Below are 26,464 nucleotides of genomic sequence, written 5' to 3' on the forward strand. Positions count from 1 at the left end.
AATATCTAACTGTAGAACATGATGGACTCTTGGCTATGGATGTGTCCCATTGGAGAATATGAATTATCATACACTCAGAGGGGTGGGAGAAAACCAGGGTCAAGGGTGACAATGAATTATGTGTCTCAGAGTCGGCTACACCCAGGTCATGCCGGCATGTCAACTCCCAATAAATCCTTTTGAAGTTTTGGAAGTTTGGCTTGAGACTCATGATTTAAATGGGGTAACTGCCAGAATCCTGACAAAAAACTTCATGAGGTCATTTGCTTGGGTAGTTTCTGAGTTCAAGAGAATGGGCCCAAGGAACTCAAATCTGGTGATGGGGTTGCTGGGACAATGGAACTCAATGCAACCCAGAATTACCATTCTGCTTCCCTGCTTTTTTCAAAGATTGTTCATAAAAGCTGTCTTGTTCCTATCAGCTTTTAAAGCATGGGGCCTCTCTCAGTAGATAGCAGTAGCAGCTGCTATTGCAAACCCACATTGCAAACCTATCTAAGCTCAGAAGCCAAGCAGCATCAGGCCTGGCTAGTGGATGGATGGGAGACCACCCAGAAATCTCTAAGCGATAAATTAGACCAGGGATGTCAAACTCAATTTCATTGAGAGCCGCATGAGGGTTGTGTTTGACCTCGGAGGGCCAGGGTAGGCATGGCTGGGTGAGTGGCTGGGGTGGGCATGGCCAGGGTGGGTGTGGCTGGGGTGAGTGTGGCCACCTTAACGTCATTCATGCCAGGGGCACCTGTGGTGGCCAAGTGCTAAGGCAGGACTGCCCTCAGAAGTCCTGAGGGAAGGACCTCCCTCACTCACTCTCATTATAATCTTCCTTCCTTCCTTCCTTCCTTCCTTCCTTCCTTCCTTCCTTCCTTCCTTCCTTCCTTCCTTCCTTCCTTCCTTCCCTTTCCTACCTTCCCTTCTTTTATCTTCCCTCTTCCCTCAGTGGTCACGATGGCAACTGATTTAACAATATCAGTGATGGCTGGCCGCGGTCATGAAGCAATTCATCCAAAGTCATTAACTGAGATGTCATGTGATCATAACCTGCAACTTCCTGATGGCTTCCCCAATGAATACAGGTAGCCCTTGACTTACAGCAGTTCATTTAGTGACTGTTCAAAGTTACAATGGCGCTGAAAAGTGACTCATGACTATTTTTCACAGTTACAACCTTTGCAGCATCCCCATGTTCATCTGAATCAAAATTCAGATAACAGATAACAGATGATCAGAGTTGGAAGGGACCTTATAGGTCATCTAGACCAACCCCCCACGTAAACAGGAGACCCTACACCATTTCTGACAAATGGCAGTCCAATCTCTTCTTGAAAGTCTCAAGTGATGACACTCCCACAACTTCCGAAGGCAACTTCTGTTCCATTGGTTGATAGTTCTCACTGTCAGAAAGTTTCTCCTTATTTCCAGGTGAAATCTCTCATTGTTCAGTTTCCATCCATTATTCCTTGTCATTCCTTCAGGTACTTTAGAAAATAGCTTGATCCTTTCCTCCTCTCTGTGGCAACCCCTCAAATATTGGAAGGCTGCTATCATGTCTCCCCTGGTCCTTCTCTTCACTAGATTGGCCATGCCCAGTTCCTTTAACTGTTCTTCAGATGCTTGGCAACTGGTTCATACTTATGACCATCGCAGCATCCCGGGGTCATGTGATCACTTTCTGCAACCTTCTGACAAGCAAAGTCAAGGGGGAAGCCAGATTCACTTAACGACCATGTGACTAACTTATCAACCGTAGTGATTAATTCAACAACTGTGGCAAGAAATGTCGTCAAATGGGGCAAAAGACACTTAACAAATGTCTCACTTAACAACATAAATTTTGGGCTCCATTGTGGTCGTAAGTCGAGGACTACCTGTATGTCAGAAGCCAGTTATGAAGGTCACAAATGGCAATCGCGTGACCATAGGACACAACAACCATCACAAATGTGGGCACACATTTAACCTGTGAGGACTTCAACTTCTGGATTTCCCCAACCAGCATGCTGTCTGGGGAATTCTGGGACTTGAAGTCCTCACATCTTAAAGCCACCAAGGTTGAGAAATTCTGTTCTATATTGAATACGAGGCCATTTGATTTGATTGCTTATTGTACCCTATGACTATTATTAAGGGTTATACCTGATGATTCTTGACGAATGTATCTTTTCTTTTATGGACACTGAGAGCATTTGCACCAAGACAAATTCCTTGTGTGTCCAATTACATTTGGCCAATAAAGAATTCTGTTCTGTTCTATTCTATTGTTTATTCATGCACAAACTTCTCTAAGTACCTAAAACACAGTCTTTATAAAATTAGGGAGCTACTCAGATTCATTCCGGACTGAAGATTAGTTGTGTTCTTTGCACACATTTAATCAGGTTACTGAGTTAATCCATTTTTGGTGCAATATTCTGAACCTTAAATGAACCTAGAGGCTTAACCTATATAACAGACTAAGTTACTCCCACTCACAAAAACAAAGTAAGACATATGCAGAACCAGCTCAGCATGTTGTATATTTGGCCTCTGCCAAATATTTCCCTGACCTAGTTAAATGTGCTGGGTGATTGTAGTATTCTGAGTTTCTCAAAATCCTCTTCGTTTTGTTCCATCGTATTTCAAAGATGCTCAACTGAGCATAAAATAGGCAACGTGTGGTGTACGTAGGCACACCATTCACATACATACCCCTCTAAGTTTCATTTATACAATACAGGTAGTCCTCAATTTATGGCCACAATGGAACCCAAAATTTCTGTTGCTAAGTGAGACAGTTGATAAGTGAGTTGTGTCCCATTTTACGACCTTTTTCACCACTGTCATTAAGTGAACCACTGCAGTTGTTAAGTTAATAATATGGTTGTTAAGTGAATCTGCTTCTCCATTGAGTTGGCTTCTCAGAAGGTCGTGAAAGGGGATCACATGACCTTGGGACACTGCAACTGTCATAAGTATGGGTCAGTTGCCAAGTGTCTGAATTTTGATCATGTGGCCACGGGGGAATGCTGCAGTGGTCGTAAGTATTAAAAACGGTCATAAGTTACTTTTTCCAGTGCCACTGTAATTTTGAACGGTAATGGAATGGAATGTAGTGGAATATAGTATAGAAATAGGAATAGGAATAGGAATAGGAATAGGAATAGGAATAGGAATAGGAATAGAGTAGAGTAGAATAGAGTAGAATAGAGTAGAATAGAATAGAATAGAATAGAATAGAATAGAATAGAATAGAATAGAATAGAATAGAATAGAATAACAAGAGAAGAGAAGAGAAGAGAACAGAACAGAAGAGAAGAGAAGAGAAAATATTGAATGGAATGGAATGGAATGGAATGGCATAGCATAGCATAGCATAGCATAGCATAGCATAGCATAGCATAGCATAGCATAGAATAGAATAGAACAGAACAGAATAGAATAGAATAAATATCAGAGCAGAGCAGAGCAGAGCAAAGCACAGAATAGAAAATATCGAATGGAATGGAATATAATATTTATTGGGAATGGAATGGAATAAGAATTAGAATTAGAATTAGAATTAGAATTAGAATTAGAATAAGAATAAGAATAGAATAGAATAGAATAGAATAGAATAGAATAGAATAGAATAGAATAGAATAGAATAGAATAGAATAGAATAGAATAGCAGAACAGAGCAGAGCAGAGCAGAGCACAGAATAGAAAATATTGAATGGAATGGAATATAATATTTATTGGGAATGGAATGGAATGGAATAAGAATAAGAATAAGAATAAGAATAAGAATAAGAATAGAATAGAATAGAATAGAATAGAATAGAATAGAATAGCAGAACAGAGCAGAGCAGAGCAGAGCAGAGCACAGAATAGAAAATATTGAATGGAATGGAATATAATATTTATTGGGAATGGAATGGAATGGAATAAGAATAAGAATAAGAATAAGAATAAGAATAAGAATAAGAATAAGAATAAGAATAGAATAGAATAGAATAGAATAGAATAGAATAGAATAGAAAACATCGAATGGAATGGAATATAATATTTATTGGGAATGGAATAGAATAAGAATAAGAATAAGAATAAGAATAAGAATAAGAATAGAATAGAATAGAATAGAATAGAATAGAATAGAATAGAATAGAATAGAATAGAATAGAATAGAATAGAATTCTTTATTGGCCAAGTGTGATAGGACACACAAGGAATTGTCTTCGGTGCATAAGCTCTCAGTGTAAATAAAAGCTATAAATGATAAATCATGATCATCGTCATCATCAAAATACATCATAATCATCATAAACAAACTGTTGTAGGTTGAGGACTACCTGGAGCAACAACTCTTCCACCACAAATGTGAGGAGTGAGCTACAGTTCTCCCCCCTCAAAGGCAGCATTCCCACCTACCTGTTCCATATGTTCAAAGACAGCCAACGTTGCAATAGATGCTGGAGCTTCCTCAATAATTTTTTGATGCCGGCGCTGCACGGAACAGTCTCGGCCAAAGAGGGAGATGGCGTTGCCATATTGGTCTGCAAGGATCTGGACCTCAAGGTGGCGGGATTGCTTAGCCAGTCGCATCACAAAGATTGGTGAGCCGGGCACCTCAGCTTGTACCTAAGAGTCACACACAAGCAGGCAGCGATCAAGCAATTGGATTTTGAGCCGAGGTTCAAAAGCCATTAAGAAAAAAGCCCCAAAGGTGCTTTTTCAAACGGCAACTGGACTTCCTTTGTTTTTCCTTGAAGACGTTTCACTTCATATCCAAGAAGCTTCTTCAGTTCTGACTGAAGGGTGGAGGATGGAAGGATTTGTATTACTTGCAGTCATCTGGTCGTTACCACTCTTTCTGAGAGTTGTTTTGAGACCACTTGTGCCCTCAGAGTCATCTGATTAGTGCAAACGGGCGTGGAGCCTTCTTGGAACTGCCGAAAGGACTATGTTGTAAACAGAAGATAGGTGGTATCGCACCCCCCTCCCTCTCTGTTGAGGGAGGGCTGTTCAATTTTAACATAGATAGCCTCTTTGACCATTCTTTCAAACCAGCGGTCCTCTCTGTCCAGAATGTGAACTTTCCTGTCTTCAAAAGAATGCTACTTGTCTTTCAAATGCAGATGGACTTCTGAATCTTGTCCTGATGGGTTTCTTCTCCTATGTTGTGCCACGCACTTGTGAAGTGGATGTTTTGTTTCTCCAATCTACAGAACTGCATCTCTTCACTGCATTGTACTGCATACATCGCATTGCTCAGTTTGTGTCTGGGTGTTGCATCCTTCGAAAGACCCAGATAAACCTCCAAATGACCTCAACAATGTTCTTCCTTCCATTCTCCACCTATCATTCAGAATTGAGGAAGCTTCTTGGATGAGAGGAGAAAGGTCTTCAAGGAAAAACCAAGAAAGTCCAGTTTCCTTTTTGAAAAGAAAAAAAAAAACACCTTTGGGGCAACCATGACCTGGATGACTGAGAATCTCCACAGACATTAAGAAAAAGCATTTTTCCCCCCCAGATCGTTAGTTCACCAAGCGTAGTGGGAGGAAGGAATGGCCTTGAGGAACAAGAAGAAAAGATTATCCAGAAAATGATCAGATAAAAGAAACTTGAGTCTGGAACAGAATGTAACCCAAGAAAATATCTCAGGCAAGAGCTTTCCTAGCTGTCACAAAGATTAAGTGGAGAAAAGGAAGCACATTCTGAGTTGCAAGATTAAAGTCTTGTTCATTCATGGTAAAGCAAAGTAGAAACCAAAGACCAATATTACTTTTATTATAAAAGTATAGTAATAGAACCCTGCAAATCTTCATTGTGCTTTCTAAACCCTCCTTCTCTTTGTTTTCATGAGAACCAGGGAAGGTTCCCAGAATTCCCCACACTTTCACAATTACCCAGCTAGTTCACATACAGATGTATGGCCCTCAACTCCCAGAATTCCCTGCTAGTATGCTTTAAGCTGTGTGGACTTCAATTCCCAGAATTCCCCAGCCAGGATACTTTAAGAAGTGCAGGTGTCAACTCCTAGAACTCCATAGCTAGCATACTTTAAGGAGCGTGGACTTCATCTCACAGAATTCCCCAGCCAGCAGGCTTTGAGTTGTGCAAACCCCAGTTTCCAGAATTCCCCGGCCAGCATGCTTTAATGTGTGTAGACTTCAATTCCCAGAATTCCCCAGTCAGCATGATGGCTGGGGAATTCTGGGACTTCCACACATCTTAAAACAGACAAGACTGAGGTGCATTAGATTAGGAGCTGACAATACCTAGTAGATGAGGAGTGGGGACCTATGGCCCTTTTATGACTTATAGACTTCAATTCCCAGAATTCCCCTGTCAGCATGATAGCTGGAGAAATCTGGGTCTTCCACACATCTTACAATAGATACACAATAGATACAAACAGATACAAACTCAAGGTTAACTGCACCAACCTTGATTGCAGGAAATACGACTTCAGCAACAGAGTGGTCAATGTCTGGAATACTCTACCTGACTCTGTGGTTTCTTCCCCAAACCCCAAAAACTTTAACCTTAGACTGTCTACTATTCACCTCACCCCTTTCCTAAGAGGTCTGTAGGGGGCCTGCAGAAGCGCACCAACGTGCCTACCGTCCCTGTCCTATTGTTTCTTTTATTTTTCTTATATGTACCCATTTCATGTGTTCATAACTACGTATATACTTATACCTATTATGTTGTAAGCGATTGACAAATCAAATAAATCAAATCAAATCTTAAAATAGCCAAGATCAAGTAGCACTGGGCTAGGAGCTGACAATACTCAATAGATCATTTTATGACTTGTGGACTTCAACTCCCAGAATTCCTGAGTCAGCATGGCTGGCTGGCTCAGGAATTCTGGGAGTTGAAGTCCAAAAGTCATAAAGGGGACACCATTCCCCACCTCTGCAATAGAACCACTGAATTGACTTTTTCAAGCAACCATGTTGACTTTTTCAAGCAAGCAATCATGGGGGTGGGGTGGGTTCTAAGTTCTGGAATTTCAAGACATTTCGCCAGACCCCGGAAACATGCCCTGGAAGAAACATACCTGTCTAAAAAGGTTGGGAAAATCATCAGCATTGTTTACTTTCCGGATTCCTTTGCCTCCTCCTCCCTCAGAGGCTTTGATCATGACCGGATAACCAATAGCTTCGGCAGCCTGAATGCAAGGAAAGCCACCAATGAATGAGATTTATTACAGGTAGATAGCAATTGTCCTTAAGTTTCTGGGCAGGTAGAAGAAGAAAAAAAAGAGCCCCACCCCCATCACACTTCCAAAATTTAGCAGGGCCAACTAAGCGGCACTTAAAATTTAGGGGTCTTCTATCTTTAATCTTTAATCGACTTCTCCATTCAAGAGTGATGTGCTGTCAGGGTTCCAAAGATTGCCCTCATTAAATCATGAGCCTCCAGCCAAGCTTCAAAAGAATTCAAAAGATTTATTAGGAACAACATGTCCGGAACTAACCCGTATGAAGCCAACTCTGAGACACGTAATTTACTATCAGATAACAGATAATCAGAGTTGGAAGGGACCCTATAGGTCATCTAGTCCAACCCCCTGCCCAAGCGGGAGACCCTACAGCATTTCTGACAAATGGCAGTCCAATCTCTTCTTGAAAGTCTCAAGTGATGGCACTACCACAACTTCTGAGGGCAAGTTGTTCCATCGGTTGATTGTTCTCAATGTCAGAAAATTTATCCATAGTTCTAGATTGAATCTCTCCTTGTTCAGTTTCCATCCATTATTCCTTGTCTGGCCTTTGGGTGCTTTAGAAAATAGCTTGACCTCCTCCTCTGTGTTGCAGCCCCTCAAATATTGGAACATTGCTATCATGTCTCCCCTGGTCCTTCTCTTCCCTAGACTAGCCATGCCCAGTTCCTGTAACCGTTTATCGTATGTTTTAGTCTCCAGTCCCCTAATCATCCTGGTTGCTCTTCTCTGTACTTTTTCTAGAGTCTCAACATCTCTTTTATAATGTAGTGATCACCCATGATTCTGTTTCCCCACACACACACCCTGGGTGTGTCATATATCAGATTCTCCAATTTTCCGGGCTGGGTGTCCTCAATCATGCTCTCCAATGGAAGATTTTCGGGGGCGGAAGATCCAGTAGCCTAGGCTACAATCTCCACAAGAGAAGGCTGGGAATATGCTTCTGGCCTTCATCTGCCGCACTGCTCCGTCAGGCCTTTCCCTCCCTCCTTCTAATGTCAACTCGGAAACAGGCAAAGGAATGATTTACGAGTTGACAGGTACATTCAGGGGGGGCAGGGAGGTGGCTCTTGGATTCGTGGCTCCTTTTTGAAGGGCAGGGGACACCTGTGGCCAAGCACACCTTTGTGCAGCTGCCCCTTCCTGAATCCTCCAAGGCAATCACTCAATGCCTTTGTCGTCTCATGACTTGACTACTGCCTTGCAAGCTACATGGGACTGCCCTTGAAAACTACTCAAGACCACTCTTCATGAACCTCAGTGGCACAGTGGTTAGAGTGCAGTACTGCAGGGTTACTTCTGCTGACTGTCGGCTGCCTGCACTTTGGCAGTTCGAATCCCACCAGGGTCAAGGTTGACTCAGCCTCCCATCCCTCCAAGGTGGACAAAATGAGGACCCAGATTGTTGGGGGCAGCAGGATGACTCTGTAAATCGCTTAGAGAGGGCTGTAAAGCACTGTAAAGCACTATATAAGTCTAAGTGCTATTGAAGGCTAATTCTGCCCATTACTAGCAGTTCGAATCTCACCAGGTTCAAGGTTGACTCAGCCTTCCATCCTTCCGAGGTGGGTAAAATGAGGACCCAGATTGTTGGGGGCAAGAGGCTGACTCTGTAAACCGCTTAGAGAGGGCTGTAAAGCACTGTGAAGCAGTATATAAGTCTAAGTGCTATTGCTAAGTGCTACTCGGAAGCTTCAACTGATCCAGAATATAGTAGCCTGGTTAGCGGTAGGCTGGCCTCAATGTGATATTTCTTACTTCACAAGCTGCACTGGTTACCAGCACAGGTATTCCTCAACTTACAACAGTTCACTTAGCAACTGTCTGAAGATACAACAGCACTGACAAAAGTGACTTACGGCCAATTTTCACACTTAATGACCGTTGCAGCATCCTCACGGTCACGTAATTTTACATTCGGATGCTTGACAACTGACTCACCTTTATGGCAGTTGCAGTGTCCCGGGGGTCACATGATGGCCTTTTGTGACCTTTTGACAGGTAAAAATCAATGGGGGAGGCAGATTCACTTAACAACTGGGTTACTAATTTAACAACAGCAGTGATTCATGGGGCAAGGGAAGTCCTAAAATGGGGCAAAACTCACTTAACAAATTTCTCATTTAGCAACAAAAATTGTGGGCTCAGTTGTGGTCGTAAGTTGAGGACTACCTGCATACCTCTGCTACAATTCAAGGTGTTGGCTATTACCTATTCAGATAATCCACACATCTTCAAACTCCCAAGGCTGAGAAACAGTGGCCTAATAAACACACAAATGCATCTGTGTCTAGCACTAAGCTCCGAAACTTGAGACACAGAGGTAGGAGGCTGTACCCATGGCTGAAAGTTCAAGCTCTATGGATAAGGTAAGTTTGGTAGCTGTGTTTACCTGCAACCCATGATCCACATCCGTCACACAGCCCTTCTCATATAGTTCCTGGGGAACGTTCAAGATCCGCTTTTGAAAGTCGTTTTCTTGCCAATCTACTTTGAGACCTGAAAACCAGAAGATTTGTGATGATCCACACACACACACAAACGTGTATTCCAAATTTAATTCATTTTCCACTGAATTCAAAGGAACATTTGAGGGGGCCCTTGGTGCTGTCTGCGTTTGGTTGTTTTCTTGCAGAAGTTTCATTATCCTAACTAGTAAGATCAATGCTAGTGAGGAGTGGGGTTTGCTTCCTGTTTCTATTCAATTGAGTGCCCTGTAAGTGTTGGTGGAGTTGGTCTTAGAGGCTATTTGGTTGAGCTGTTTACTGTTGGTTAGTTTGGCAGTTCCTTGATTGGGTTATTGTTTACTTGATTGTTGGTCTGATGTTAACTTTGCAAGTTAATCTATGATCATCTGGGTGCTGCTTGCTTGGTAGGGAGATGGGGAAGAAACAATAAAGACCCAAACAAGCTTCTAGAAGATAAACTGGGTATGTCTAGTCCAGGGGTGTCCAACCTTGGCAACTTTAAGACTTGTGGACTTCAACTCCCAGAATTCCTCAGCCAGCTTTGCTCTGGGAGTTGAAGTCCACAAGTCTTAAAGTTGCCAAGGTTGGACACCCCTGGTCTAGTCTAATGAAAAGAAGGACTAAGGGAGACATGATAGCAGTATTCCAGTATCTCAGGGGCTGCCACAAAGAAGAGGGAGTGTCAGATCCGTGTGTCTGTCATTTCTTCAGTGGAAGAAGAAAAGGGGGGGGCAGGGAGGCTGATAAATAAATCCTTTCTTGATGTAACCTGAATATATTTAATCTTATATCGAATTTGTATAACCCACACATGGTACAATGGAGGGAGAAAAGCCAGATGGCCAGAACCTATCACCCTCTGAGAGGCACAACCAGGAGATGAGGAGATCATAAAAAATTCCACAGTGAGATGTGTCCTGGGAATCTCTGGAAAAGTCCGTTCTAAAAAGGGGTTGGGGGGGGGGAAATTAGGTATGCCCTGGGAAACTGTGAAAAAGATCGTTCCTTACAAAAGGGTTGGGGAGGAATTAACATACTGGCTTTTGTTTCACTAAATACACATCGAGATAAGGGGAGGGGTTCTAAACTCCCTTATTTTTCCCTCAGACGCTGCTTTGAACTCCTACATGAATTGTCTCGTCTCAATAAAGGATTCCTTTGGATACGTTTTGATACGTTTTCAGAAGTTCATTCTAATTGAGTGAATGAGAAAAGTTCTGTAGCCTGACAGGGAGTCAAGCTATTCTCCAAAGCCCCTGAAGGCAGGACAAGAAGCAAGGGGAGGAAACTCATCAAGGAGAGAAGCAACCTGGAAATGAGGAGAAAATTCCTGAGAGTGAGAACAATTAACCAGTGGAACAACTTGCCACCAGAAGTTGTGAGTTCTCCAACACTGGAAGTTTTAAAAAAGATGTGGGATAGCCATTTGTCTGTAGTGGTTTAGGATTTCCTGCCTAGGCAGGGGGTTGGACTAGAAGACCTCCAAGGTCCCTTCCAAGTCTGTTATTCTATCCTAAACTGAGAGTAAATCCCACATTACATAATATTACCTAGTCTGGCAATAAAATGTCTGCAAGAAAACAACCAAGCTCAGAGAGCACCAAGGACCCCCTCATTTCAACCCTGAGCTACAAATATTCTTCTTTAAAAGAACATTTCCTAAGTGGTTTTTCTTTTGAGTAATGACACACAAACCCATTACCCAATCACAGCTAGGACATTTAAATTGATAACATGTTTTATCTACATTGGGTAAAAAGGACTTTCTGATCAGCTATTTGGGTAAGGAAGGAAAAGGGTTGGGAAGGACCATCCTGACTGAATTGGCAATACAGGTAGTCTTCAATTTACAACTGTTTGTTTAGTGACCGTTCAAAGTTATAAAGGAGCTGCGGTGGCCCAGTGGTTAGAGTGCAGTACTGCAGGCTACTTCTGCTGACTGCTGGCTGACTGCAATTTTTGCAATTCAAATCTCACCAGGCTCAAGGTTAACTCAGCCTTCCATCCTTCCGAGGTGGCTAAAATGAGAATCCAAAATTGTTGGGGGCAATATGGTTGACTCTATAAACAGCTTAGAGAGGGCTGTAAAGCACTATAAAGTGGTATATAATAAGTGCATTCTAACTATTGCAGTCTAACTGCTAGGAGTTTTATCCTGACTGGCTCAAGGTTGACTCAGCCTTCCATTCTTCCTAGGTCGGTAAAATGAGGATCCAAAATTGTTGGGGGAAAGATGCTGACTGTATAAACCGCTTAGAACTGGCTGTAAAGCACTGTAAAGAGGTATGTAAGTTTAACTGCTATGGCTATTGCTATGTCACTGAACAAAGTGACCTATGACCATTTTTCACACTTACGACCATTGCAGGGATTCCCCATGGTCATGTAATCAAAATCCAGACGCTTGGCAACCAACTAACATTTATGACAGTTGCAATATCCCGAGGTCATGCGATCCCCTTTTGTGACCTTCTACTGAGTAAAGTCAATGGGAAAGCCAGATTCATTTATCCAGTGTGTTACTAACTTAACAACTGAAATCTTTCACTTAATCACTATGACAAGAAAGGTCGTGCAATGGGGCAAAACTCACTTAACAAAATGTTTCACTTAATAACAGATATTTTGGGCTCAATTGTGGCCGTAAGTCGAGGACTACCTGCATTTTAAAAGGGACCGAGGAGCCCGAAGCTAAATACTCCATTTCAAGTTGCAGGAAAATTCTCTCCTTAGCCAGTCAACGCAATTCACTCCACATAGCGACGAAATCAGAAGCGATCCTGCCCTTCATCTCCCAGAAAGAACTTATCTCCCCAGCCTCCTCCAAACCATTCCTAAATGCTATTGCATGCCAGAAAGGGATTGCAATGAACCTCCTTACCCTGTTCAATTCTTTCCTAATTAGTTGCAAAATCAGGTCTCCAGATTTCAAAAGCCACCGCCTGACATGAGTTCATATCTGAATATAAATTTCATCACCAGCATTTGAACTTTATGGAGTCATTTGTCTGGCTGTGAGTCAAAACTAATTTATTTTTTATTTTTTAAGAGAAAAGAAAGAGCAGGGGAAAATGGGTTACATCCACAGTTGGGAGAATTTTCTCTCCAGGCAGAAAAAGAGCCAACTCTTCGTATCCCAGAAGTCTAGAATGAACCAAAATCCATACCGCCGAATCCTGTTGCCTTGAATGGAAGTGATTTCTAAGGGCTACCATCCAGCCAAATTGAGCCGATCTTGAAACGTTAAGCAGGATCAAATCTTGACAGAAGAGAATATTTGTAGCTCAGGATTGAACTATGGGGTCCTTGGTGCTCTCTGAGCTTGGTGGTTTCCTTGCAGACGTTTCATTACCAAACTAGGTAACATCATCAGTGCTACAAGGGAGTGAGGTTTGCTCTCAGCAGTACGCCTCAGGTCTCCTGACATTACGCCAGATCTCTCAGCAGTACAATGTCAGATCTCCTGACATTGCAAAGCTTTTTTTTCTAGGGCTAGATTTCCAGAAATGACTCTCACCTTCCTGATGAGAATATACCATACCCAACTAAAGATTGTCCATGGGATAACAGAATTGGAAGGGACCTTGGAAGTTTTCTAGTCCAACCCCTGCTCAAACAGGAAGCCCTATGCCCGTGATGGCAAACCTATGGCCGGCAAGCGAGCCGCAGGCAAACTTACCTCACTGCGCATGCGCGCGCCTCACAGCTGATTTGCAGCCGGTGTGAGGCCTTTTTCGGCCTCCCAGGGGCTTGAAAAAAGCCTCTGCAGGCTTGGCAGGACGAATAATAGGCCCGTGTGGTCACTTCCGGTTTTACAGGAAGAGACGAAACGGGACTATTATTCATCCTGCCAAGCCTGCAGAGGCTTTTTTTCAAGCCTCTGGGAGGCCAAAAATCAGCTGTGAGGCGCAGTGTGGGTAAGGGGGGGAGCAGCGGCAGGGGGGGCGGCGGGAGGAATTGCACGCGTATGCGCAGGGAGTGTGGGGGGCATGCATTGCCTTCTGGGTGCTGGCATGTGAGCGTGCGCGCGCAAGCGCACGCACAGTTTTGGGCACAGGACCCCCCAAAAGTTAGCCACCACTGCCCTATACCATTTCAGACAAATGGTTCTCTAATCTCGCCTTAAAAACCTTTCAAATTAAGCGATTACGATATCATATATAGCACTGTTGCAATTATTATTTGATTGTTTAATATTTGTATCTGTATAATTGCAGTTTTCTATTGTCTTTCTTTTGTTAAACTAAAACAAGCATGTGTTTTGTTATATAATTTTACAGGTAGTCCTCAACTTACAACAGTTTAATGACCACTCAAAGCTACAATGGCATTGAAAAAGTGTGACTTATGACTGTTTTTCACAGATACAACTTTTGCAGCATTCCCATGATCATGTGATTAAAATTCAGATGGTTGACATCTGGTTCATATTTATGACCGTTGCTGTGTCCTGAGTTCAGGTGATCACCTTTTGCGACCTTCTCGGAAGCAAAATCGATGGGGAAGCCAGATTCGCTTAACGACTGGTTTACTAACTTATCAACTGCCACTATTAACGACTGTAGCAAGAAAGGTCGTAAAATGGGGCAAAACTCACTTAACAACAGAAATTTTGGGCTCAATTGTGGTTGTAAGTTGAGGACTACCTGTATCTATGGAAGGGAGCTGGAGTTAATCCTTTTTTAGTTTTGGGTTTGAGTTTGGTTTTTTTTTATCACTTTCTAAATTTTCCTCGTCCCCTTCCCTCTAGCACTGATGATGTTACCTAGTTCGGTAATGAAACATTTGCTAGAAAACCACCAAGCTGAGAAAGGACCAAAAAATTTCCCAGGGTCAAATCTGCTTATTATCCCGTATCATTTCTCAGGGTTTATTTTAAACATATGAAGGAATTTGGTCCATAGCCCCATGACCTTGAACATGTCTTACCATTGCCACTCCACGGAAGGGTAGGGATACCCGCAGTTTGTGCCACTATAGAAGAAGCGATTTTATCTCCTAATGCCCACATCGCTTGGCTTGGAGGACCTAGAAAAAATAAAAAAATAAAATAAAGGTTCAGCAGCAAGATCAAAATTGTTCTTTTCATTGACTAGCGTTGATTTTACTGAACGCCACACCGCTTATCATGTCCACTTCAACTGTGTTAATTGCTTTCCTGGATATTCCGCCTACAGCCACCGTTTTTGGGACAGTGGTTTATTCCTCATTTTGTTCTATTTCTTCAGGATGTTCTTCTCAAGCTGCCTCCTTTTCTTTTTTCTTGTTCAATATTCTTGTGCTTTTCAGAGAACATCAGAAGAATGCAATTATCAGAAGAGCCATTCTATTCCTAACACTAGCTTTGTCTTCTGGCAGGACCCCATGAGATCGCTCACAATAATAAACTAATTGGATCAGGGGTGGGATGCAAATATTTTTACTACCAGTTCTGTGGGGTGTGGCTAGGTGGGCGTGGCCATGTGCCTGGGTGGGCGTTGTTTCTTCTTCTTCTTCTTCTTCTTCTTCTTCTTCTTCTTCTTCTTCTTCTTCTTCTTCTTCTTCTTCTTCTTCTTCTTCCTCCTCCTCCTCCTCCTCCTCCTCCTCCTCCTCCTCCTCCTCCTCCTCCTCCTCCTCCTCCTCCTTCTTCTTTTGCAGCACCCCCCTTCGCTCCATTTTTTTTTGCCTCCTGGGCCTCAAGAAAGCCTCCTGGGCAAAGCAACAATTCAGCGACGGGAATCCCTGCACAGCTGATGTCGGAACAGCTGATCGTCGGGAGGAAAAAAAAATACCGGTTTGGCCGAACCGGTAGCTGTTTTTTTACTACCGTTTCAGCCGAATGGTAACACTTTTTTACTACAGGTTCACCCGCCCCAGGCCGAACTGGTAGAATAGCACCACTGAACTGGATCTATTTCAGACAAACTTTGAACACTTTACCCATGAAAGCAATGCCGTTTTTGTGGAGCAGTTCTGGAAGCTTGGGGTTCTCTGACGCATGGCCCCAGCCGGCCCACACGGCCTGGAATTAGAAAAACAGAAGTCAGACTTCCTTGTGAGGAGATCGAAAACAAATAAGAGTATGCCTTCATTTACATCTGTTCATTTAGTGGCCGTTCAAAGTTACAACGGCACTGAAAAGTGACTTATGGTCATTTTTCACCCTCACGATTATTGGTCACGTGATTTACATTTGGATGCTTGACAACCATCTCGTATTTATGACGGTTGCAGTATCATATGATCCTCTTTTGCGACTTTCTGACAAGCAGAGACAATGGGGAAGCCAGATTCACTTAACAACCATGTTGATAACTTAACAACTGCAGTGATTCACTTAACAACTGTGGCAAGAAAAGCATAAAATTGGGGTAAATTTAAATTTCTCACTTAGCAACATAAATTCTGGGCTCACTTGTGGTTGTAAGTCAAGGACTGCCTGTACAGCTAGTCCTCAATTTATGTCCGGTCGCATTTACAGCCATTTGCAGGATCCAGTGGTCACGTGACTGTATTTTACGGCAGTTTTGCCAAAAAGCACTGTTTACTTCCTATTTTCATCATTTTTTGGTTGTATATCATTGCAGTCATAAATCGAGTTACCACATGACCAGGTTCAATTTTACAACCATTTTAACAGTGGTCATTAAGCAAGTCACAAATGGTCATTAAGTGAATCACATGGATGCAAGTCGGAATCCAGTTTAACAGGCATTTTTTGCCAGAAAAACATGACCAGAGAACATAGAAACAAGTGACCGCAGGATGCTACAACTGGTCGTAAATGTGAATCAGCTGCCAAGGGTCCAAAATATGACCGTGGAGATGGTACAGCCGTTGTAACTTTGAGGATGGGTCATATGTAACATTTTTTCAAGTTTGTCATAACTTCGAACGGTTCTTAAGTGACCAGTCATAAATCAAGGACTACCTGCAGAGAAAGATTTGTGACTGCAACTCTCCCCCAGTTTAATTCACATTATTGGACAATAATTCACAATACTGCACAGAAGCCAACAACATTTCACGCACTGGGGATTGGCATTCCATTCCAAACCAAACAGGTTTGAGCATGCATGCCTTATAAATAAGACTAAATTAACACACCTAAATTATTTCACACACTTCTAAAATACCTAGGAATATTCTGGCTTGCTTCCAAGACATCAACTGTATCCTCACCCAGAATATTCCACTCAGAACAACGGAAAACAGAGCTGGAAAGGGACCTTGGAGGTCTTCTAGTCCAACCCCCTGCCTAGGCAGGAAACGCTAAACCACTTCAGACAAATGGTTGTCCAATCTCCTCTTAAATACTCCCAGTGTTGGAGCATTCACAACTTCTGGAGGCAATCCATTCCACTGGTTAACAGCTGGCTTCTCCACCTCTTCTTGGTTTCTTCTCCATGCCTTGCCAGATGTGAGGACATTCTTCTCCATCCTGAACTTCCCCAGATGCATTGGACTACAACTCCCAGGATTCCCAACCAGCGTGGTCACTGATTGGGAAAGGTGCATTTATAAAATCTGATCAGGTCACTCAATAAGCAACCTCTTTTCTGTCTTCTGTAACATATCAAGGAAGCTCAGACAATCACAAGTCCAATGCGCAACAAGCTAAACCATGATCTCTTGAACTATGTGAATTAAATAAACCACAATTGGCTTGGTCCACACAACATGCTAAGCTTTAATCAAGCCTAGTTTACAAACCAAAGTGAATAGCATGCTTAGCGAAATCTACGCAAACAACTATGCTAGAATAAGGCCACCTACATCCTTAATAAGCATTCTTTGTTTTTTAAACTTCTGTATTTCCACCTTCTCACCTGCACAGGTATTCGTTTTGCAATCTCCAATATCAGTTCCACGTTAGCATAGTTATTGTTATTTGGACCTCCAGGGACCGGAACATAATGATCAGCCATTTTAATATACTCTGAAAATATGAAAAAGACAGTGTTTGAGCTACTCATTCAATTGGCAACTTTCCAAATCAGATTTTTTTTAAAAACCAATATTCCAGGATTCCAGCATCTGCATTTCCCTGCGTCGGATGAGGAGGCCACATCTTTCTCCTTCTGTCCCGGCCACTTTTTACAGAGCCCCAATTGAGAGCATTTAATAAACTGCATCCCTGTTTGGTTTGGGTGGCCGCAGTGCCTCCGATAGAAAAGTCCCTACAGAGAGTGGTGAGGACAGCCGAGAAGATTATAGGAAGCTCGCTTTCCCTTATTCAGGATGCTGCTTGTAAGTGCTATGTGCTTAAAGCTCAAAGCATTGTTAGAAACCCCACACACCCACTTTACGGTCTGTTTCTGTTGCTCCCCTCTGCGGAGGGGGGAGGTTTTGAAGTATTTCTAGCAGGATTATCAGATTCTGTAACAGTTTTGTTCCCTAGGCCACCCGTTTCAGTGGTGGGATTCAAATTTTTTTACTACAGTTTCTGTGGGCGTGGCTTGGTGGGCGTGGCAGGGGAGGATAATGTAAAATCTCCAGTCAGAGGTGGGATTTGCTGGTTCTCTGAACTACTCAAAATTTCTTCTACCAGTTCTCCAGAATTGGTCAGAACCTGCTGAATGCCACTTCTTATCGGTTTGGTAAACTCGCAAGATTCTTTTTTTCACCATGTATATATGTACATCCAAACTAGATGACGATGTTTCTCTGTGTCACATATGTGTGTGTGTATGTGCCTATATGCATAATGGTTATCTTTTGAGAGCTGAAGGCAATGAAATTTCATTTTAATGCATGCTGATTAGCATTTGACAATAGTGACAATAAAAAAGTGACAATAAAGTTTCTGTTTCTATTCTATTCTACTCCATTCCCAATTACCTATTCTATTCTATTCTATTCTGTTCTATTCTATTCTATTCTATTCTATTCCATTCTATTCCATTCCATTCCATATCTCTATTCTATTCTATTCTATTCTATTCTATTCTACTCTACTCTACTCTACTCTACTCTACTCTACTCTACTCTACTCCCTCCCTCCACTCTCCACTCCACTCCACTCTACTCTATTCTATTCCATTCCATTCCATTCCATTCCATTCCATTCCATATATTCTGTTCTGTTCCATTCCGATTCCTATTCCTATTTTACCATTTTTCCAGAGGGAACCATGAAAAGCATAATCTTTAAGCTCACCTGCATTGGCTTTTAAGTCTTCTGGCGTCACCATAACCACGAAACGAATGGCTCGCTCATTCCGGAACATCTCGTAAGACCAACGCCTGATGGACCTCATGCATTTGACGGCCGCTATCCCATTATTGGCAATGAGAACCTAGACAGAGAAGAAACGTGAGGGGGAAAGGATAAAATGGTTCAGATTTACAATCATCCATCAAACTAGGAAATAACTATCTGGACAGCCACAACTGACAGAAACATATGTCCACCTTGCCCGGAATAATGGACAGAAAGAGGTTATGGCCACAAGTTAGCCCCAAATTTTTGTTGCTAAGCTGTTAAGTGAATTTGCTCTATTTTAGGAACTTTCGTGCTGTAATAGTTAAATGAATCACTGCAGCCGTTAAGTTAGTAACAGGGTTCTTAAGGGAGACCTGGCTCTCCCCGTTGACTCTGCTTGTCGGAAGTTGGTACATGGCGATCACGTGACCCCGGGACACTGCAACCGTCATAAATATGAGACAGTTGCCAAGCGTCTGAATATTGATCAAGTGACCCTGGGGATGCTGCAACAGTTGTAAGGATAAAAAGCGGTTGTAAATCACTTTTTTATAGCACCAGGGCAACCATGAATGGTCACTAAATGAACTGTTGTAAGTCAAGGACTACTTGTATTTGAATAATGATACTATGAATACTGATACTACAGTATCCTTATTATGCTTGTTATTACTTTGTTGTTTTGTATATACACTGAGAGCTTATGTTCCGGAGAAAAAATTCCTTGTGGGTCTAATCACACTTGATCTATTCTATTCTGTTCTGTTCTGTTCTATTCTCAGTAAAGATTTCTATTCTATTCTCAATGAATATTCCATTCTATTCTATCTTCTTCTTCTCTCTCTCTCTCTCTATATATATATATGAAAGCGAAATCCCACTCACGCATCATCACAAAATCTCCAGAACTGTAAAGCCTACAAACTTGAAATTTGGCACATATGTCCCTCTTGGCTTCTAGATGCTCACTAAGAAAGGATTTTTCGAAATGACCATCAGAGCATTAGTATTTCGTATATTATTATTATTAACACACTCTGATACTAAGGAGTTCTACTCCCCCTCCCCACCTGAAAAGAAATTTGTTCCAAATGCAAAACACAAGCAGAGGAGAGGAGTTTCAGTTTCAGTTTTAGTTTCACAGCGGCAAGCAGCTTTAGTATAGAACAGTTGAGCTAAGCCACGCTGTTTCCTTCTTGCTCACACAGCAAATATTGTTTCAGTTGCCAAACAGCCTTCAACTCTCTCACACACTGACAGGACACTAGCCAGATGAATACTGATGAATGCTGGCAGGCAGAGGCAGAATTCGCCCCCTTTATTTTCCTCCCAAAAACACTAAGCTCGACCACATAGTGTTGTAGCAAAGCACGGGTATCGAGTTATTTCTATTCTATTCTCAATAAAGATTTATATTCTATTCTATTTTATTCTATTCTAAATAAAGATTCTATTCTATTCCTATTCTATTTATGTTGTATTCCTATTCTAAATAAAAATTCTATTCTATTCCTTTCTAAGTTAAACAGGGACTTTAAAAAATGTAAATAATTATTCCATGGAGATGGGACTTCTTCGTTTCCAGTGTATTCAAAATAACAAGAATCACACAATTATGCATTAAGAAAGGAAGTTCCATTCTTTACCTTCTCAATAACTTTGTTCCCTCCAAAACGGGTGACAAACTCTGCTGGAGATGCAACTGTGAAATCCCTCTGTAGATCGACCTTCTTCCTATCCCGGCCTTGTTTCATGAGATGAAGGCCGGACATGCTTGGCCTGGGAAGACAAAGAACACAACACCCTTAGAGTTGTCAGAAGATGTTGCAGAGATTTGACTAGAAATCTAGATCAGGGGTCCTCAAACTTGGCAACTTGAAGACTTGTGGACTTCAACTCCCAGAAGTCCTCAGCCAGCATAGTATGGCTGGCTGAGGAATTCAAGTCCACAAGTCTTCAAGTTGCCAAGTTTGGAGATATCTGATCTAAATGGATGGATGAATGAATGAATGAATGAATGAATGAATTCTTTATTGGCTAAGTGTGATTGGACACACAAGGAATTTGTCTTGGTGCATATGCTCTCAGTGTACATGAAAAGAAAAGATACATTCGTTAAGAATCATAAGGTACAACACTTAACGATAGTCATAGGGTACAAATAAGCAATCAAATCATACACCTCTGCATAGATCCATACAGGATTCTAGAATGATGGTCTGTAGCTTATTAGCCAAGGTCTTATTGAGGTCTTGGCATCTAATGTTAAATAATCTGGTAGGAAATGATGGTGAAAGAAATCTATATCCAATCCACAATATATGATTTATATTGACTGTTTCCTACTATGATCTTTCAAAGATATCCCACCCCCCCCCCAAAGAAAGAATTTTAAGAGATGCATTAGCATTTTGAAGAAGAACCAGAAACAAATCAAGTTCTGAGGATGTTGTCTTCAACCCTAGACATGTGTCTATGGAGATTCTTAGTCATCCAGGTCATGGTTGTCCCAAAGGTGCTTTTTTCAAAAGGCAACTGGACTTTGTTTTTCGTTGAAGACGTTTTGCTTCTCATCCAAGAAGCTTCTTCGGTTCCTTTCTCCACCATTCAGTCAGAATTGAAGACGTTCATTGGATGAGAAGTGAAACGTCTTCAAGGTAATGCCTTCAAAAGGAAAAACAAAGTTCAGTTGCCTGCAAAAAACAGGAGATCATGCGTTCTAGTCCTGCCTTAGGAACAAAGTTACCTGGTTGGCCTTGGGCCAGCCACTCTGCCTCAGCCCTAGAAAGGAGGCAATAACAAACCACTTCTGAAAAACTAGCCAAGAAACTGCCTGGACATGTCCGAACAGTCGTTAGGAGTCCAAATATGATTTTGATGCACAGACAAAGCTGCCCAGGGCAGAGATGCTGATAATGTCAATAACTCTAGGGATTGAAACTCCTAAAATGGAAATATTTGATCCTCACATCAATGCAAACCATTCTATAAGCCAGGAACAAATGCCAGATTCCCATGCTATGGCCAAGCGATGGCAAAAGTAGAGCAACATCTTTTTTAAAACTCAGAAATTAATTAAGTATGCCAATTCCAAATTGTGTCCTTCTGGCTTAAATAAACACAGCTAGAATTCCAGCATTAGTATCCCATAATAGCACCAGTCCAGAGAAACCATCAGAAGAGTGAGTTTATTTCCAGGTAATCCTCAACTTATGACCACAGTTGAGACGAATTTTGTTTTTGTTTTTAGGTGAGACATGTGTTAAGTGAGTTTTGCTTCATTTTACAATTTTTCTCGACAGTTGTTAAGTGAATCGCTGCAATTGTTTGGTTAATAACATGGCTGTTAAGTGAATCTGGCTTCCCCTTTGGCTTTGTTTGTCAGAAGGTCGCAAAAGGGGATCACATGACCCTGGGACACTGCGACCGTCTTAAATAAGAACCACTTGCCAAGCATTCAAATTTTGGTCATGTGGCCATAAAGATGCTGCAATGGTTATAAGTGTGAAAAACGGTCGCTTTTTCAGTGCCGCTGTAACTAGATGAACTGTTGTAACTTGAGGACTACCTGTATTTGCAGGTGGTCCTTGAACTACGACCACAATTGGGATCAGAATTTCCTGTGGCTAAGCCAGGCAGTTGTTAAAAATGAGCTGTGCCCAATCTTAGACCTCTTTGCCAAGGTCAGGGGTCTTCAAACTTGACAGCTTGAAGACTTGCGGACTTCAACTCCCAGAATTTCTCCTCCTCCAGTGATGTTAGCTCAGGAATTCTAGGAGTTGAAATCCACAAGTCTTAAACCTGCCAAGTTTGAAGAACCTTTGCCCAAGGTTATTAAGTGAATTGCTAAATTTGTTAAGCGAAACACTTCTTCGTTAAGCAAATCCGGCTTCTCCCATTGACTTCGGTTGTTGGAAGAGATTGCAAATGGCGGCCACATACCATCATGAGGCTGAAATGCCTATCAGCTGCCAAGCGCCTGAATTTTTATCATGGGAACCTGCAGAGGCTGCAATGGTTGTAAACTTGAGGACTAGTTCCAAGTCATTTTTTCAGTGTTGTTGTAGTTTCAAACGGTCCCTAAATTTGAGGAAATCTTTTTTTTTTTTTCCAATTTCTATAACCGCCCATCTCCTATATGTGACTCTAGGGCAGCTCCAGGCAACCAAAAAAATCCACACAACAAAAGCCATTTCACCTTGAAAAGCGATTCAGAAACAAAAAGTAAACTAGAAACAGAGGGGGAAACTTGGAGGAAGAGATTTTGCCCTCTGCCTTAGTGGCTTGTTTTTCAAAACCAGGGACAGCCTGAATCTTTGGAGAAGAACCAATCTAGAACTAAGGAGACATTTCCTGACAGGATAGTTAATCAGTGGAACAACTTGCCTTCAGACATTGTGGGTTTTTAAGAAGAGATTAGACAGCCATTTGGAGGGGGTTGGACTAGAAGACCTCTAGGGTCCCTTCCAACTCTGTTATTCTGTTTAACTGCAAAGTTAAACATTCTTTTAAAGCCTGAAAAACTTTTCCATACCTTCCTTTCCAAACCCTTGCCTTCTAGTGGCAAGATAACCGAATACAGGTATTCCTCGACTTACAACCGTTCATTTAGTGACCGTTCAAAGTTGCCACGGTGCTGAAAAAAGTAACCCATGACCTCTTTTCACAGCTACAACCTTTGCAGCATCCCCATGATCGTGTGATCTAAAGTCAGAAGCTTGGCAACTGACTCATACTTACGACCACTGCTGGGTCCCAAGGTCACGTGATCTCCTTTTTGCGACCTTCAGGTGAGCAAAGTCCAAGGGGAAAGCCAGGTTCACTTAGCGACCGGGTTGCTCCCTTATCAACTGCAGTGATTCACTTAAACAACAGTGGCAAGCGAGGTCGTAAAACGAGGCAAAATCACTTAACAAATGTCTCGCTTAAACAACAGACATTTTGGGCTCCATTGTGGTCAGAGGTCAAGGATGTTCCCACACAGAAAAATGAAGAGTAAAAACTACCAGGAATCAGTTCTCGAGTTCCCTTAATGTTAATTCCGTCAACAATGAAAACACAAGTCGTCCAAATTTCTACATCAAAGCTCCCCCCAAGCGATCCATCTAAAATCAGATCAGAAAAATGTGTCCAGCCGACAATCTTATTACCTTTCAAGCATGTGATATCTCATGCCACCTGAGCTTTCTTCTCCCTTTGGTTCATCCATGCTGCCCGAGAAAAAGTATCTTCAAAGTTTAGAGACTCGACCGAGGGACAAGACAACCATAACACTCAACGCAGCTTCTTTAAACTAGTTTTTCATGTTGCCTTCTTCTCTCCAAATAAGCTGGATTTTTTTTTTAAAAAAAGTTCCCATCAATTGTTTTGCATTTTTAACCTTTGTCCCTTGGCTTTTTTTTATGCCCATCTCTCCCCCGTGTGCACACTCAGCAGTGGGCAGGGACGAAGCTACAGGCTGCAGCCGAAAGAGAGGGTGGGGGGGGGAATTAAATAAAATACGTACGAGCCTTGGAGGAGGGAAGCCAGAGTAAAGAGCTCCCTGGTTATGCAATGGGGAAGCACGCTTGCTCATCCTGCAAAATCAGAACGCTGCTGTCATAAATCAAAATTGCAAGATTTTGAACCACGAATTGCAAGATTTTAACTGTGGTCCTCCAAGCTGGCAAAATAGAGTAAATTTATTCGTTTTTTTTGTTTTATGTATCAAATTTAGAAACCTCCACGGAGGGGCTCTGGGCAGTGGATAAGTAAAAATATTAAAATTAAAACCAGTATATGGAAGTGTAAAAAAAGAGCTTTAAAAAGTGGGTTTTCCAGTTAAATCTGAAGGCTGGGTTTAGCTCCAGGCTGCGAGAAATGAATAGCGCATAAAAGTCATTTATATGACACTATGATATATAGCCATTTATATGACACTATTATATATATAATAGTGCTGGAATAGTGCTGGAAGATTCGACTTGCTGAAACAGCTGTTAAGACAACTCCCGGCCCCACCCCAGAATGAATGAACAAATCTGCTGTTTTTAAGAGTACATATTGAATAAGTAACTGCAGGCACCAATGGAAAAACAAAATTTATTTTTCGATCAGATCCGAAAGCATTGCACAATTGGAAGATGCAGGCGCGGGGGGAGCCATGGACACTATGATAACTCACTCTCATTTGTCACAAAGAAAAGGCCAGCTGAATTTGTCACAGAGTAAATTAAGCAAATTAAACAAGTTGTGTAATTCCATTCTGCAATTCATGGGAAAAGACAAGGATACGTGAAAGTCACGTGAAACCTGGTTTTTCAACAGTTTGGGGTTTGTTTTTTTCCCCCAAGAATTTCTTCCCAATGGTTGACGTTACCAATCTACCTTTCTCCTCTTTCCTTCTCCAAAAGGTGGTTTATATTTCTATGCGCAAAAAGCAATCTCTTCAAAAGTCAATACATCCCAGCAAATTCCCCCAAAAAGCTGTTAATTGAGGCCGTAAGTTAATTGCCTCAACCACCATTGAGCCCAAAATTTCTGTTGCTAAGCGAAGACAGTTGTTAAATGAGTTTTGTCCCATTTTACGACTTTCCCTGCCGCGGTTGTTAGGTGGATCGCTGCAATTGTTAAGGTAGTAACGTGGTTGTTAATTGAACCTCGCTGCCCCATTGACTTTGCCTGTCAGAGGGTCGCAAAAGGGGATCACATAACTTTGGGACACTGTGACCGTCACAAATATGAGTCAGTTGCCAAGGGTCAGAATTTTGATCACATGACCACGAAGAAGCAGCAACGGACGTTAAGCATGAAAAACTGTCATAAATCACTTTTTTCAGCGCCACTGCACCTTCGAATAGTCACAAAACGAACTGTTGTAAGTTGAGGACTACCTATATTTTATTTATTTATTTATTTAATTTATATTGCTGCCTATTCGCCCATATTTTAGTGACAATGCTTTTTTTTTTTTTGCACCATGCCACCTTTCATCAGTAGTATCATTATTTTATCATTATTTTATCATTTAGTCCAGTAACAGCAAAAGCAACACAGATAGTCCTCAAGTTACGACCACAACTGAGCCCAAAATTTCTGTTGTTAAGTGAGACATTTGCTGAGTGAGTTTTGCCCCATTTTACAACATTTCTTGCCACAGTTGTTAAATGAATCACTGTGGTTGTTAAGTGAATAACCCGATCATTAAGTGAATCTGGCTTCCCCATTGACTTTGCTGGTCAGTAGGTCACAAAAGTAGATCACATGATCCCGGGACACAGCAATGGTTGTAAGTATGAACCAAATGCCAAGCGTCTAAATTTTGATCATGTGACCATGGGGATGCTCCAATGGTCACAAGTGTGAAAAACGGTCATAAGTCACTTTTCTCACTGCCATTGTAACATCGAATGGTCACTAAACAAACTGTTGCAAATCGAGGACTGCTGAATTTTAGTCACAATTCTAGTTTTTTTCTGCACCATGCCACTTTTCATCAGTGGCATAATTATTTTATCATTTAGTCCAGTCACAGCAATAGTAATAATACTTAGATTTATACGTTGTCCCAAAGTGATTCTCAACATTGGCAACTTTAAAGACGGGTGGACTTCAACTCCTATAATTCCGTCATCAGCCACG

General features: G+C 41.8%; 1 protein-coding gene across 5 annotated transcripts in view; it reads right to left on the bottom strand.

The window, feature by feature from the left end:
* The window catches only part of ACACA (acetyl-CoA carboxylase alpha), a 277,236-nt gene that overhangs the window by 219,554 nt on the left and 31,218 nt on the right, over positions 1–26,464 (bottom strand). For 4 of the 5 annotated variants that reach the window (XM_087956715.1, XM_087956703.1, XM_087956708.1 and 1 more), the window contains exons 4-11: positions 20,491–20,623; positions 18,800–18,938; positions 17,469–17,578; positions 15,580–15,661; positions 14,590–14,688; positions 9,585–9,691; positions 7,025–7,135; positions 4,387–4,596 (exon numbers count right to left, since the gene is read on the bottom strand). In XM_087956715.1, the coding sequence (XP_087812841.1) occupies positions 4,387–4,596; positions 7,025–7,135; positions 9,585–9,691; positions 14,590–14,688; positions 15,580–15,661; positions 17,469–17,578; positions 18,800–18,938; positions 20,491–20,623 (991 nt within the window). Of the gene's footprint in view, positions 1–4,386; positions 4,597–7,024; positions 7,136–9,584; positions 9,692–14,589; positions 14,689–15,579; positions 15,662–17,468; positions 17,579–18,799; positions 18,939–20,490; positions 20,624–23,994; positions 24,169–26,464 lie in introns of those variants that run through there. The other variant, XM_026680470.2, reaches the window with a different exon arrangement.

The sequence above is a fragment of the Notechis scutatus genome, chromosome 1 (assembly GCF_049901735.1).
Source record: "Notechis scutatus isolate UNSWTSFEM ecotype Mainland chromosome 1, rNotScu1.2, whole genome shotgun sequence".
In the NCBI taxonomy this organism is placed as follows: Eukaryota; Metazoa; Chordata; class Lepidosauria; order Squamata; family Elapidae; genus Notechis; species Notechis scutatus.